This window comes from Moschus berezovskii, chromosome 20, assembly GCF_049115385.1.
Source record: "Moschus berezovskii isolate FMDL1 chromosome 20, NW_MosBer_1.0, whole genome shotgun sequence".
Lineage (NCBI taxonomy): Eukaryota > Metazoa > Chordata > Mammalia > Artiodactyla > Moschidae > Moschus > Moschus berezovskii.
Window position 1 is genome coordinate 20897715 of NC_142479.1, and position 14665 is coordinate 20912379.

Below are 14665 nucleotides of genomic sequence, written 5' to 3' on the forward strand. Positions count from 1 at the left end.
TAGACTTGTGCCATCCTAAGGTCCTTAAACCATGGCAACAGTCTGCTTCTAAATTGGAAAATTAAAAACAATAGCTGGAAATCAGAGTCAGGGCTATGGGAAATCCAAGATGGCTGCTTGGCTTTTCCCAGCTCCCTGACAAACCTCATTTTTTATTTGATGGGTTAAAGCCTCCCTGGCTACAGGGCCTCCATAATGAAAAATCACAGAATATTAAGTTTTGTAAATTGTTAAATTAAGTTTCTAGTTTTGTTATTGTCTAGTGTTTACTAAGACTCACTGCTGAGACAGTTCCTTGTTACGTGATACTACTAAAAGATTTAATTAAGGTATTGAAAAAGGATACTCTAGGTTAGTTTCTAAGGCTTATCTCAGTAACCAATCTTCAGATAAAGGTCGGATGCTCCATAATGTACAACCAGGAGATTAACACCAGACTATAATCATTTAACAAATGAAGTCAGGTGACTTGGGGTATGCCAGGCTTTATCTAATGAAAGTTCTTGACTTATAATTCTTATTTTACTAATAATGCTAGCAGACGCCGGCTCCAGCGGCGCAGACGCGAGAGACGCTGGCTCCGGCGCAACCGACCACGTGCAGAATCGTGGCCAAGAGGAGCTACCCCATGCCCAAGGTTAGGGCAGTGGCCGAGAGGAGCTGTCCCACGTCCAAGAGGCGGTGGCTACTTGGGCACAAGAGGGCCGAGAGGAGCTACTCCATGTTTAAGGTCAGGAGGGGCGGCCTTGAGGAGATACCCCTCGTCCAAGGTAAGGTACAGCAGCTGCACTTTGCTGGAGCAGCTGTGAAGAGATACTCCACGACCAAGGTAAGTGAAACCCAAATGGGAGGGTAGGTATTGGGAGGGGGCATTAGAGGGCAGACGCATTGAAATCATAATCACAAAAAACTAGTTGATCTGATCATATGGACCACAGTCCTGTCTAACTCAATGAAGCTAAGCCATGCCGTGTGGGGCCACCCAAGACGGACAGGTCACGGTGGAGAGGTCTGACAGAATGTGGTCCACTGGAGAAGGGAATGGCAAACCACTTCAGTATACTTGCCTTGAGAACCCCATTAACAGTATCAAAAGGCAAAATGATAGAATAGTGAATGAGGAATTCCCTAGGTCGGTAGGTGCCCAGTATGCTACTGGAGATCAGTGGAGAAATAACTCCAGAAAGAATGAACGGATGGAGCCAAAGCAAAACAAATACCCAGTTGTGGATGTGACTGATACTAGAAGCAAGGTCCGATGCTGTAAAGAGCAATATTGCATAGGAACCTGGAATGTTAGGTCCATGAATCAAGGCAAATTGGAAGTGGTCAAACAGGAGATGACAAGAGTGAACATAGACATTCTAGGAATCAGTGAATTAAAATGGACTGGAATGGGTGAATTTAACTCAGATGACCATTATATCTACTACTGTGGGCAGGAATCCCTTAGAAGAAATGGAGTACCCATCATGGTCGACAAAAGAGTCCGAAATGCAGTACTTGGATGCAATCTTAAAAACGACAGAATGATTTCTGTTCATTTCCAAGGCAAACCATTCAATATTACAGTAATCCAAGTCTATGCCCCAACCAGTAATGCTGAAGAAGCCGAAGTTGAACAGTTCTATGAAGACCTACAAGACCTTTTAGAACTAACACCCAAAAAAGATGTCCTTTTCATTATAGGGGACTGGAATGCAAAAGTAGGAAGTCAAGAAACACCTGGAGTAACAGGCAAATTTGGCCTTGGAGCATGGAATGAAGCAGGGCAAAGGCTAATAGAGTTTTGCCAAGAGAACGCATTGGTCATAGCAAACACCCTCTTTCAACAACACAAGAGAAGACTCTACACATGGACATCACCAGATGGTCAACACCAAAATCAGATTGATTATATTCTTTGCAGCCAAAGATGGAGAAGCTGTATACAGTTAGCAAAAACAAGACCAGGAGCTGACTGTGGCTCAGATCATGAACTCCTTATTGCCAAATTCAGACTTAAATTGAAGAAAGTAGGGAAAACCACTAGACCATTCAGATGTGACCTAAATCAAATCCCTTATGATTACACAGTGGAAGTAAGAAATAGATTTAAGGGTCTAGATCTGATAGATAGAGTGCCTGATGAACTCTGGACAGAGGTTCGTGACATTGTACAGGAGACAGGGACCAAGACCATACCCATGGAAAAGAAATGCAAAAAAGCAAAATGGCTGTCTGAGGAGGCCTTACAAATAGCTGTGAAAAGAAGAGAAGTGAAAAGCAAAGGAAGAAAGGAAAGATATAAGCATCTGAATGCAGAGTTCCAAAGAATAGCAAGGAGAGATAAGAAAGCCTTCCTCAGCGATCAATGCAAAGAAATAGAGGAAAACAACAGAATAGGAAAAACAAGAGATCTTTTCAAGAAAATTAGAGATATCAAGGGAACATTTCATGCAAAGATGGGCTCGATAAAGGACAGAAATGGTATGGACCTAACAGAAGCAAAAGATATTAAGAAGAGGTGGCAAGAATACACAGAAGAACTGTACAAAAAAGATCTTCACGACAAAGATAATCACGATGGCGTGATCACTCACCTGGAACCAGACATCTTGGAATGTGAAGTCAAGTGGGCCTTAGAGAGCATCACGACGAACAAAGCTAGTGGAGGTGATGGAATTCTAGTTGAGCTATTTCAAATCCTGTAAAATGATGCTGTGGAAGTGCTGCACTCAATATGCCAGCAAATTTGGAAAACTCAGCAATGGCCACAGGACTGGAAAAAGTCAGTCTTCATTCCAATCCCAAAGAAAGGGAATGCCAAAGAATGCTCAAACTACCGCACAATTGCACTCATCTCACACGCTAGTAAAGTCATGCTCAAAATTCTCCAAGCTAGGCTTCAGCAATATGTGAATCGTGAACTTCCAGATGTTCCAGCAGGTTTTAGAAAAGGCAGAGGCACCAGAGATCAAATTGCCAACATCCGCTGGATTATGGAGAAAGCAAGAGAGTTCCAGAAAAACATCTATTTCTGCTTCATTGACTATGCCAAGGCCTTTGACTGTGTGGATCACAATAAATTGTGGAACATTCTTCAAGAGATGGGAATCCCAGACCACCTGACCTGCCTCTTGAGAAACCTGTATGCAGGTCAGGAAGCAACAGTTAGAACTGGTCATGGAACAGCAGACTGGTTCCAAATAGGAAAAGGAGTCCGTCAAGGTTGTATATTGTCACCCTGCTTATTTAACTTATATGCAGAGTACATCATGAGGAACGCTGGGCTGGAAGAAGCATAAGCTGGAATCAAGATTGCCGGGAGAAATATCAATAACCTCAGATATGCAGATGACACCACCCTTATGGCAGAAAGTGAAGAGGAACTCAAAGGCCTCTTGATGAAAGTGAAAGAGGAGAGTGAAAAGGTTGGCTTGAAGCTCAACATCCAGAAAACAAAGATCATGGCATCTGGTCCCATCACTTCTTGGGAAATAGATGGTGAAATAGTGGAAACCGTGTCAGACTTTATTTTTTTGGGCTCCAAAATCACTGTAGATGCTGACTGCAGCCATGAAATTAAAAGACACTTATTCCTTGGAAGGAAAGTTATGACCAGCCTAGATAGCATATTAAAAAGCAGAGACATTGCTTTGCCCACCAAGGTCCGTCTAGTCAAGGCTATGGTTTTTCCAGTGGTCATGTGTGGGTGTGAGAGTTGGACTGTGAAGAAAGCTGATCGCTGAAGAATCGATGCTTTTGAACTGTGGTGCTGGAGAAGACTCTTGAGAGTCCCTTGGACTGCAAGGAGATCCAACCAGTCCATTCTAAAGGAGATCAATCCTGAGTGTTCATTGGAAGGACTGATGCTAAAGCTGAAACTGCAATACTTTGGCCACCTCATGCGACGAGTTGACTCACTGGAAAAGACTCTGATGCTGGGAAAGGTTGGGGGCGGGAGGAGACGGGGACAACAGAGGATGAGATGGCTGGATGGCATCACCGACTCTGTGGACATGAGTCTGAGTGTACTCCGGGAGTTGGTGATGGACAGGGAGGCCTGGCATGCTGTGATTCATGGGGTCGCGGAGAGTTGGACATGACTGAGCAACTGAACTGAACTGAACTGAGTGGCCCATCACTTCCCTAGACCTGGGGACTTGTGAATGAGCCATCCAAGCACCTCGGGACACAATGGCCATGAAATGGTGTCACATGGTCAGATATGTGGCTATGAAGGGACCCTGCTGACTGGAAGTTGGTACTTGCCAGCTGCCTCTACAAAGATTACATCATGACCATTGCAAGCTGCTGACCTTCAACACCCCCTGAAAGAAGTTCAGGGTGAAAATCAGGAATGAGGCACTCTGTGCTCTGAAAAAAAAAAAAAAAAAAAACAACTGGCAGAACAGGCCTTCAGATAGTTAGATCTTTTCAGAAAAAGGTTTTATGAATTCCAATTCTTGCATCTTCTCATACCTAGAAAAACACTGACGTCATTAATGGTGAAATCTGCTTTGGCTATTAAAATTTTTTTTTTTTTTTTACAATTAAAAGTCAAAATAGAGTAGCTATGGTTCAGATATCCTGGGAAATAACTATTTCCCAGATAACCTGAAAAATGATATTATGGGTGTGATTTCAGATTAGATGCTGTGACCTAATGTAGAACTTAATGCTCCTGTAATGCATTTTTGCTTCTGTACTTTGCTTGCTGCTCGTAAAACCAAAGTTACTCCATTTTAAGATAAGGTTGTTTTTAAGTAAAGATTCCTAAAATTGTTTTTTGAAAAAAAAAAAATAGCTTCTCCAGCTTTCAACCCTCAACAGCAACCAGAATTTTGCTTTCTTTAAAAACATTTTAGCTACTCTAATATGTGGGCAGTGATATCTCATTGTTGTCTTAGTTTAAAGTTCTATAATGTCAAATGACATTATGTATCATTTCAAATGTATTTGTTGTTGTGTACCTTCTTTGAAAACATGGCTGTTTAGACCATTTTCTCATTTCTTACTAGAGCTGCTTTCTTGAGTTTTTAAAAGTTATTTGAATGTTTGAGATTAAAAAACAAAACAAAAAGTTTACCAGATAGTGTTTTGCAAATGTTAAACTTCTAACCTATGACTAGTTTGTTTTATTCTCTTAATGATATCTTTCACAGAGTCAAATTTCTAATTTTAACAAAGTATAATATTTAAAAAAAAAAAACTGCGGTGTTGGAGAAGACTCTTCAGAGTCTCTTGGACTGCAAGGAAGTCAAGTCAGTCAATCCTAAAGGGAATCAGTCCTAAATATTCATTGGAAGGACTGATGCTGAAGCTGAAGCTCCAATACTTTGGCCGTCTGATGCGAAGAGCTGACTCATTGGAAAAGACCCTGATGTTAGGGAAGATTGAAGGCAGGAGGAGAAGGGGACAACAGAGGATTAGATGGTTGGATGGCATCACTGACTCAATGGATGTGAGTTTGAGCAGAATCTGGAAGTTGGTGATGGACAGGGAAGCCTGGCATGCTGCAGTCCGTGGGGTCCCAGAGAGTTAGACATGACTGAGCGACTGAACTGAACTGATTCATTTAATATTGGTGATCAACAGAAGATAATAGAGTTTTGTGTCATTCAAACTATCATTTAAAAGAAAAACCTACAATCACTACTTTTCTTTGGAGATTATGTCTTTATTTTATTCAACATAGAGAATTAATTCCTTGGCTGTAAATACATCATCTGGATTCAGTTATACTCTGTTTTCTTTCTTTCTTTTTTTTCCAATGTTAACTTTATTATTTTTTTTGTAATTAATTTATTTTTTATTGGAGGCAAATTATTTTACAATATTATATTGGTTGGTTTTGCCATACATTGACATGAATTCGCCCCGGGTGTACATAAGTTCCCCCTCCTGAACCCCCCTCCCACCCCCCTCCTCCCTTTATCCTCCCTCTGGGTCATCCCCGCATGCCAGCCCCGAGCATCCTATAACATGCATTGACCCTGAACTAGTGATTCATTTCACATATGACAACATACGTGTTTCAATGCCATTCTCCCAAATCATCCCACCCTTACCCTCTCCCACAGAGTCCCAAAGACTGATCTATACATCTGTGTCTCTTTTGCTGTCTCGTATACAGGGTTATCATTTGCATCTTTCTAAATTCCATATATATGCGTTAGTATGCTGTATTGATGTTTTTCTTTCTGGCTTACTTCACTCTGTATAATAGGCTCCAGTTTCATCCACCTCATTAGAACTGATTCAAATGTATTCTTTTTAATGGCTGAATAATACTCCATTGTGTATATGTACCAAAGCTTTCTTATCCATTCGGCTGCAGATGGACATCTAGGTTGCTTCCATGTCCTGGCTATTATAAACAGTGCTGCAGTGAGCATTGGAGTACATGTGTCTCTTTCAATTCTGGTTTCCTCGGTGTGTATGCCCAGGAGTGCGATTGCTGGATCATATGGCAGTTCTATTTCCAGTTTTTTGAGGAATCTCCACACTGTTCTCCATAGTGGCTGTACTAGTTTGCATTCCCACCAACAGTGTAAGAGGGTTCCTTTCTCTCCACATCCCCTCCAGCATTTATTTCATGTAGACTTTTGGATAGCAGCCATTCTGACAGGTGTGAAATGGTATCTCATTGTTGTTTTGATTTGCATTTCTCTGATGATGAGGGATGTTGAGCATTTTTTCATGTGTTTGTTAGCCATCTGTATGTCTTTTTTGGAGAAATGTCTGTTTAGTTCTTTGGCCCATTTTTTGATTGGGTCATTTATTTTTCTGGAATTGAGCTGCAGGAGCTGCTTGTATGTTTTGGAGATTAATCCTTTATCAGTTGCTTCATTTGCTATTATTTTCTCCCATTCTGAAGGCTGTCTTTTCACCTTACTTATAGTTTCCTTTGCTGTGCAGAAGCTTTTGATTTTAATTAGGTCCCATTTGTTTATTTTTGCTTTTATTTCCAATATTCTGGGAGGTGGGTCATGGAGGATCCTGCTGTGATTTATGTCGGAGAGTGTTTTGCCTACATTCTCCTCTAGGAGTTTTATAGATTCTGGTCTTACATTTAGCTCTCTAATCCATTTTGAGTTTATTTTTGTGTATGGTGTTAGGAAGTGTTCTAGTTTCATTCTTTTACAAGTGGCTGACCAGTTTTCCCAGCACCACTTGTTAAAGAGACTGTCTTTTCTCCATTTTATATTCTTGCCTCCTTTGTCAAAGATGAGGTGTCCATAGGTGCGTGGATTTATCTCTGGGCTTTCTATTTTGTTCCATTGATCTATATTTCTGTCCTTATGCCAGTACCATACTGTCTTGATGACTGTGGCTTTGTAGTAGAGCCTGAAGTCCGGCAGGTTAATTCTCCCAGTTCCATTTTTCTTCCTCAAGATTGCTTTGGCTATTCGAGGTTTTTTGTATTTCCATACAAATTGTGAGATTATTTGTGCTAGTTCTGTGAAAAATATCGTTGGTAGCTTGATAGGGATTGCATTGAATGTATAAATTCCTTTGGGTAGTATACTCATTTTTACAATATTTATTCTTCCAATCCATGAACATGGTATATTTCTCCATCTATTAGTGTCCTCTTTGATTGCTTTCAGTAGTGTTTTATAGTTTTCTATGTACAAGTCTTTTGTTTCCTTAGGTAGATATATTCCTAAGTATTTAATTCTTTTCGTTGCAACAGTGAATGGAATAGTTTCCTTAATTTCTGTTTCTATTTTCTCATTATTAGTGTATAGGAATGCAAGGGATTTCTGTGTGTTGATTTTATATCCTGCAACGTTACTGTAATCATTGATTAGATCTAGTAGTTTTCTGGTTGAGTCTCTAGGGTTTTCTGTGTAGAGGATCATGTCATCAGCGAACAGTGAAAGTTTTACTTCTTCTTTTCCAATTTGTATTCCTTTGATGTCTTTTTCTGCTCTGATTGCTGTAGCCAAAACTTCCAGAACTATGTTGAATAGTAGTGGTGAGAGTGGGCACCCTTGTCTTGTTCCTGACTTTAGGGGAAATGCTTTCAGTTTTTCACCATTGAGGATAATGTTTGCTGTGGGTTTGTCATATATAGCTTTTATTATATTGAGGTATGTCCCTTCTATTCCCACTTTCTGGAGGGTTTTTATCATAAATGGATGTTGAATTTTGTCAAAGGCTTTCTCTGCATCGATTGAGATAATCATATGATTTTTATTTTTCAGTTTGTTAATGTGGTGTATTACGTTGATTGATTTGCGGATATTGAAGAATCCTTGCATTCCTGAGATAAAGCCCACTTGGTCATGATGTATGATCTTCTTAATATGTTGTTGGATCTGATTGCTAGAATTTTGTTAAGGATTTTTGCATCTATGTTCATCAGTGATATTGGCCTGTAGTTTTCTTTTTTTGTGGGGTCTTTACCAGGTTTTGGGATTAGGGTGATGGTGGCCTCATAGAATGAGTTTGGAAGTTTCCCTTCCTCAGCAATTTTCTGGAAGAGTTTGAGTAGAATAGGTGTTAGCTCTTCTCTAAATTTTTGGTAGAATTCGGCTGTGAAGCCGTCTGGACCTGGGCTTTTGTTTGCTGGAAGATTCCTGATTACAGCCTCTAGTTCCGTGCTTGTGATGGGTCTGTTCAGATTTTCTATTTCTTCCTGGTTCAGTTTTGGAAAGTTGTACTTTTGTAGGAATTTGTCCATTTCTTCCAGGTTATTCATTTTATTGCCATATAATTGCTGATAGTATTCTCTAATAATCCTTTGTATTTCTGTGTTGTCAGTTGTGATCTCTCCATTTTCATTTCTAATTTTATTGATTTGGTTCTTCTCCCTTTGTTTCTTGATAAGTCTGGCTAGCAGTTTGTCAATTTTATTTACCTTCTCAAAGAACCAGCTTTTGGCTTTGTTGATTTTTGCTATGGTCTCTTTTGTTTCTTTTGCATTTATCTCTGCCCTAATTTTTACAATTTCTTTCCTTCTACTGACCCTGGGGTTCTTCATTTCTTCCTTTTCTAGTTGCTTTAGATGTAGAGTTAGGTTGTTTAGTTGACTTTTTTCTTGTTTCTTGATGTGTGCCTGTATTGCTATGAACTTCCCCCTTAGCACTGCTTTTACAGTGTCCCAGAGGTTTTGGGTTGTTGTGTTTTCATTTTCATTCATTTCTATGCATATTTTTATTTCTCTTTTGATTTCTTCTATGATTTGTTCATTATTCAGCAGCGTGTTGTTCAGCCTCCATATGTTGGCATTTTTAATAGTTTTTCTCTTGTAATTGAGATCTAATCTTACTGCATTGTGGTCAGAAAAGATGCATGGAATGATTTCAACTTTTTTGAATTTACCAAGGCTAGATTTATGGCCCAGGATGTGATCTATCCTGGAAAATGTTCCGTGTGCACTTGAGAAAAAGGTGAAATTCATTGTTTTGGGGTGAAATGTCCTATGGATATCTATTAGGTCTAACTGGTCTATTGTATCATTTAAATTTTGTGTTTCCTTGTTAATTTTCTGTTTAGTTGATCTATCCATAGATGTAAGTGGGGTATTAAAATCTCCCACTATTATTGCATTATTTTTAATTTCCCCTTTCATACTTGTTAGTAATTGTCTTACATATTGCGGTGCTCCTATGTTGGGTGCATAAATATTTATAATTGTTATATCTTCATCTTGGATTGATCCTTTGATCATTATGTAGTTTCCTTCTTTGTCTCTTTTCACAGCCTTTGTTTTAAAGTCTATTTTATCTGATATGAGTATTGCTACTCCTGCTTTCTTTTGGTCTCTATTTGCATGGAATATCTTTTTCCAGCCCTTCACTTTCAGTCTGTGTGTTTCCCTCGTTTTGAGGTGGGTCTCTTGCAGACAACATATATGGGGGTCTTGTTTTTGTATCCATTCAGCCAGGCTTTGTCTTTTGGTTGGGGCATTCAACCCATTTACGTTTAAGGTAATTATTGATAAGTACGATCCCGTAGCCATTTTCTTTATTGCTTTGGGTTCGAGTTTATACACCCTTTCTGTGTTTCCTGTCTAGAAAAGATCCTTTAGCATTTGTTGGAGAGCTGGTTTGGTAATGCTGAATTCTCTCAGCTTTTGCTTGTCTGTAAAGCTTTTGATTTCTCCTTCACATTTGAATGAGATCCTTGCTGGGTACAGTAGTCTGGGCTGTAGGTTATTTTCTTTTATCACTTTAAGTATGTCTTGCCATTCCCTCCTGGCCTGAAGAGTTTCTGTTGAAAGATCAGCTGTTATCCTTATGGGAATCCCCTTGTGTGTGTGTGTTTTTTTTTTTTTTTGAGTGAGTAATGCAACTCTCTGTATTAAAGTCATTACCATTTATCAATATCCCATTTACAATGGGAAATGTTGGGGGGAAACCCCAGTCAAAGAAAATATTATTAAGAGGCACCATGAGACAAATCACATCTTGCAAACACAGGACACAGTCCAAAGACAACTAACTTACAGTCCCATCAGAAGACTAACTCACTCAGCAGCGGCGTCTGAAGGCACTGCAGCATGGTCTGGGCTAGTTAGGCAGTTTTCAGAAAGTCCAAGAAAAAGGGAAACCCTTTAACGATGGCAAAATAATATGAGAGCTTAAACGCAGTTACAGATAATGCATCTTCTCATTTAAAAAAAATGTATTTAATTCCTAAAAACATCTCTTTTTTCCCTAAATTAGCATTCATATAAAAACAGCCAGCTACCGTCTCATCATCTCCAGGTGGCCTGAGGATCCCAAGCCCCTTTCAGATGACAAGGACCGAGGTGCACCGAGGACAGAGATGATTCGGGAACAAGAGGTAGGTGGTGGCGAATGCACTGCAGGGCCAGAGCTGACAGGACGGAGGCACAAGCCCAGATGCCCATGTCCAGAGGGTATCTGGGAGTATCCACAGGTTCCACCTCTTATGATTCTGAAGATCAAATACGTTCACCAACACGTAAGCTCCCCAAGGACAGGGACTCCCCCCATTTTATTTACTAACCTACCTCAAGCACCCAGAAGAGTCCCTGGCACACTGTCAGGCCTCAATAAATATTTGTGGAATGAGTCAAATGAGAAAACAGGGAAGTGCATTTTATATGCTGTAAAGTGCCATCAATAGAGTATTAATTACCCGTTCATCTTTCAGACTCATTTAATTAGAACTTCATTCCGAAGTGAATTTTTTTTAAAATACTGTTTAGACAGTGACCAAAAGCAAAATATTAATTTCCTAACACATGTGTGGACAGCTGTTTTTGTTCAAGGAACAGTGGAATGGGAGAAACTACTAATGAGAGTAGGTGAGAGAGGAAGGGGCCACAGACAGAGTAAAATAAAGGCAGGTGCCTCAGCAACCCAGCTGGGGAGAGAGAGATCAGGAACTGGGCAGGTGGAACGGAGAACTTCCTCTCACTCAGCACTCACTGGGAATGGAACTCAGGGTGCTCTGCTTTATTAACAAGTCTGCTTCCAGAGCCTGATCCCACATTCTGGGGCAATGAGGTCTCAGCTGTCTGGTCATTGGACTCCCAGTGCCAAACACACGGTAGGTGTTCAATAAAAATTTGTTAAACAGAAGAGAACTGGGGGGAGAGAGGGAATCAGAACCTGAGCTAATGATCTTGCAGGGACACAGCCCTCAGGAAAATGAGGTTCAAGCTGCTGACAGGTAAGATTTCACCACGAGGACCAGATTCGCTCAGGAGGTGGACGTGAACATCCATGGAAGGAGAAAAACCTCGACCTGAACTGAAACTTGGGCCATCACTTCCTGGAAAGAAGGTTAAGAAGTGCTAGCACCAGTTGGGTGAGAGAGGTGGCACCTCAACTAAAGCAGGCCTCTCCCTTAGCCAGCGTCTGAAACGAGGGATAAGAAGAGGCGTCAAAGGGCCTCTCCAAACCCAACACTCCTGACACCTGCAGCCCTTCAGGGAGTAACAGTGGGTACTTCCTCCCTTGAGGTCTGCCTCCACTGGTGGTCCCGGAAGGTCCCGCCTTCTCCATGAGCCAAAGGGGGGCAACCGGGCCAGGCGCCCTCACTGCCCCGGGGGCTCCTGGCGGTGCTGCGTCTTCTGATGCCGGTTGAAGCTACGGCCACAGGCCGGGCAGCGGTACGGCTTCTCCCCAGTGTGGATCCTCTGGTGCCGGACCAGCCGCTCCCCCTTGCTGAAGCGCTTCCCGCACACCTGGCAGCCATAGGGCTTCTCGCCGGTGTGGGTCCGCTGGTGCACCGCCAAGTTGGCGTTCCTGCTGAAGCGTTTGCCACACTCGCAGGTGTATGGCTTCTCGCCGGTATGGGTCCGCCGGTGCACCTGCAGATGCTGCCGGCGGCTGAAGCTCCTCCAGCAATCCGCACACTGGAAGGGCTTCTCGCCTGTGTGGCTGCGCTGGTGGACCGCGAGGTGGTGGCGCTGGCTGAAGGTCTTCCAGCACTCACCACACACGTGCGGCCGCCGGCCCAGGTGCGTCCGCTGGTGCTTCAGCAGGTACTCGCGCAGCGCAAAGCCCTTGCCGCACTCCCCGCAGCTGTACGACTTCTCTTCCTCGTAAGTCCGCTGGTGGCGGACCAGATTGGAGCTCCGACTGAAGCCTTTCCCACACTCAGGGCACTGGAAAGGTTTCCAGAAGGAGCTGTTGGTCTGGAGGTCATTGGGCAGTGGGGCGACACTGTGCTGGGGCAGGAGCGGCCCTGGCACATTTCCCAGCGAGCTCCCGGCCTCCTGCTCGCATGGTCTTCCCAGCTCCGGGCCCTGGAGAGCGGCCTCCCCACACCGCTCTGCCGGCCCGCCAGCGAGCTGCCCCTTGGGGTCTGCCAGCTGGGTCTTTGCCTCCTTGTCCTTGCTCCCCAGGCCTGGAGGTGAGACCCCGCAGTCCTGGGGTTCCACATACTCCCCAAAGCAGTCTATCTGGGCTGGGGTTACGTGCCTCCACTCCTCCTCAGGGAAAGCCAGGGCCATGTCTTTAAATGGGCCCAACCCCTGGGATCCAGCCGTCAGGAAGCTGGCTGCCACCTCCTGGTCTCTGGGGCTCACTGCAGGGAGGCCAGCACCAGCCTGAAGGACTGGCAGAGCCTGCTCCTGGAAGGCCTACGTCCCCTCTCCAGGGTCCTGGCTGAGCTGCTCCTCAGCGCCTCGGTCAAGGCCTTGGACGCCTTCCCCGTGGGACATCCCCCACTCGGGCTTGACCTCCACGGGCCCCTGGTGGACACTTGGTTCCCAGGGGTCTCTGCAAAGTGCTGTCTCCTCCCGCTGTCCCTGCACGTGGCACGGAACCCACGGCCTTGGCCTCCAGGGCTCTCTGCGTGAAGTCCTCCACCATGGCCACCAGGGCCTTGCCGCTCTCAGGGCCATGCTCCCAAATCCAGGCGTAGAACTCCCGTGGCAGAATGGTCAGGAACTGCTCCAGCACTAGCAGCTCCAGGATCTGCTCCTTGGTATGCAGCTCGGGCCGCAGCCACTGTCGACAGAGCTCCTGGAGCTCCCTGAGGGCTTCCTGGGGCCCGGCGGCCTCCTGGTAGCAGAACTACCGAAACCGCAGGCGAAAAGTCTCCGGGCTGGGGTCCTCCCTCATCCTGCCCCATGGCAGCTCTTTCTCTAGTTTTACCACAGGGCCACCCGTTTGCTGCTGAGGCTCTTCTGCCATCCCTGGACGCTCTATAAGCATCTTCACACCCCCTCCCAGAAGACTGAAGGTCGTAGTCCAAGCAGGAGATAGAGACTTAGATCATGGGGGTGGCAAAAAAGCAGACAGTCAAGGCATTTTGCAGGTAAAACCAATAGCCTTTTTGGTGGCTAGAATGTGACAGTGTGCTCAGCCTGAGCCGAGCGCCGTGCGGCCCCCCGGGATCCCGACCCGCAAGGCCTCGGTGCTGCGGGAGGCAGCTCCGGGGAGACGTGCCGCCCTCAGCGTCAGCCTCGCCACCACCGCCGACGCCGGCAGCAGCCCCACAGCACGGATCCCGGGCCCCAGCCACCTCGGCCCCGCCACTCAAACGTGCCACCCCTCACAGACCAACACCTGAGGTAGGCTCGCCCCAGCCCGCAGCGAGCCGGAAGTGGGCCCCCTTGTGTGTTATTTGCTGTTTTTCCCTTGCTGCTTTTAATATTTGTTCTTTGTGTTTGATCTTTGTTAATTTGATTAATATGTGTCTTGGAGTATTTCGCCTTGGGTTTATCCTGTTGGGGACTCTCTGGGTTTCCTGGACTTGGGTGATTATTTCTTTCCCTATTTTAGGGAAGTTTTCAACTATTATCTCCTCAAGTATTCTTTCATGGTCTTTCTTTTTGTCTTCTTCTTCTGGGATTCCTATGATTCGAATGTTGGAGCCTTTAACATTGTCCCAGAGGTCTCTAATATTGTTCTCATTTCTTTTAATTTGTTTTTCTTTTTTCCTCTCTGTTTCATTTATTTCTACAATTCTATCTTCTAACTCGCTTATCCTGTCTTCTGCCTCTGTTATTCTACTGTTTGTTCCTTCCAGAGTGTTTCTGATCTCATCTATTGCATTATTCATTGTATATTGACTCTTTTTTATTTCCTCTAAGTCCTTATTAAACCTTTCTTCCATCTTCTCAATCTTTTTCTCCAGGTTATTTATCTGTAACTCCATTTTGCTTTCAAGATTTTGAATCATTTTCACCATCAAAATTCGAAATTCTTTATCAGGTAGATTCCCTATATCTTCCTCTTTTGTTTGT

General features: G+C 43.7%; 1 protein-coding gene across 1 annotated transcript; it reads right to left on the reverse strand.

The window, feature by feature from the left end:
* Positions 1-11321: 11321 nt before the first annotated feature.
* LOC129539109 (zinc finger and SCAN domain-containing protein 25) lies at positions 11322-14028 on the reverse strand. The gene is given in 3 exon segments (XM_088828437.1): positions 11322-13240; positions 13242-13783; positions 13986-14028. Coding segments are annotated over 2 exon segments (1626 nt in total). The 5' UTR covers positions 13632-13783; positions 13986-14028; the 3' UTR covers positions 11322-12004.
* Positions 14029-14665: the final 637 nt, after the last annotated feature.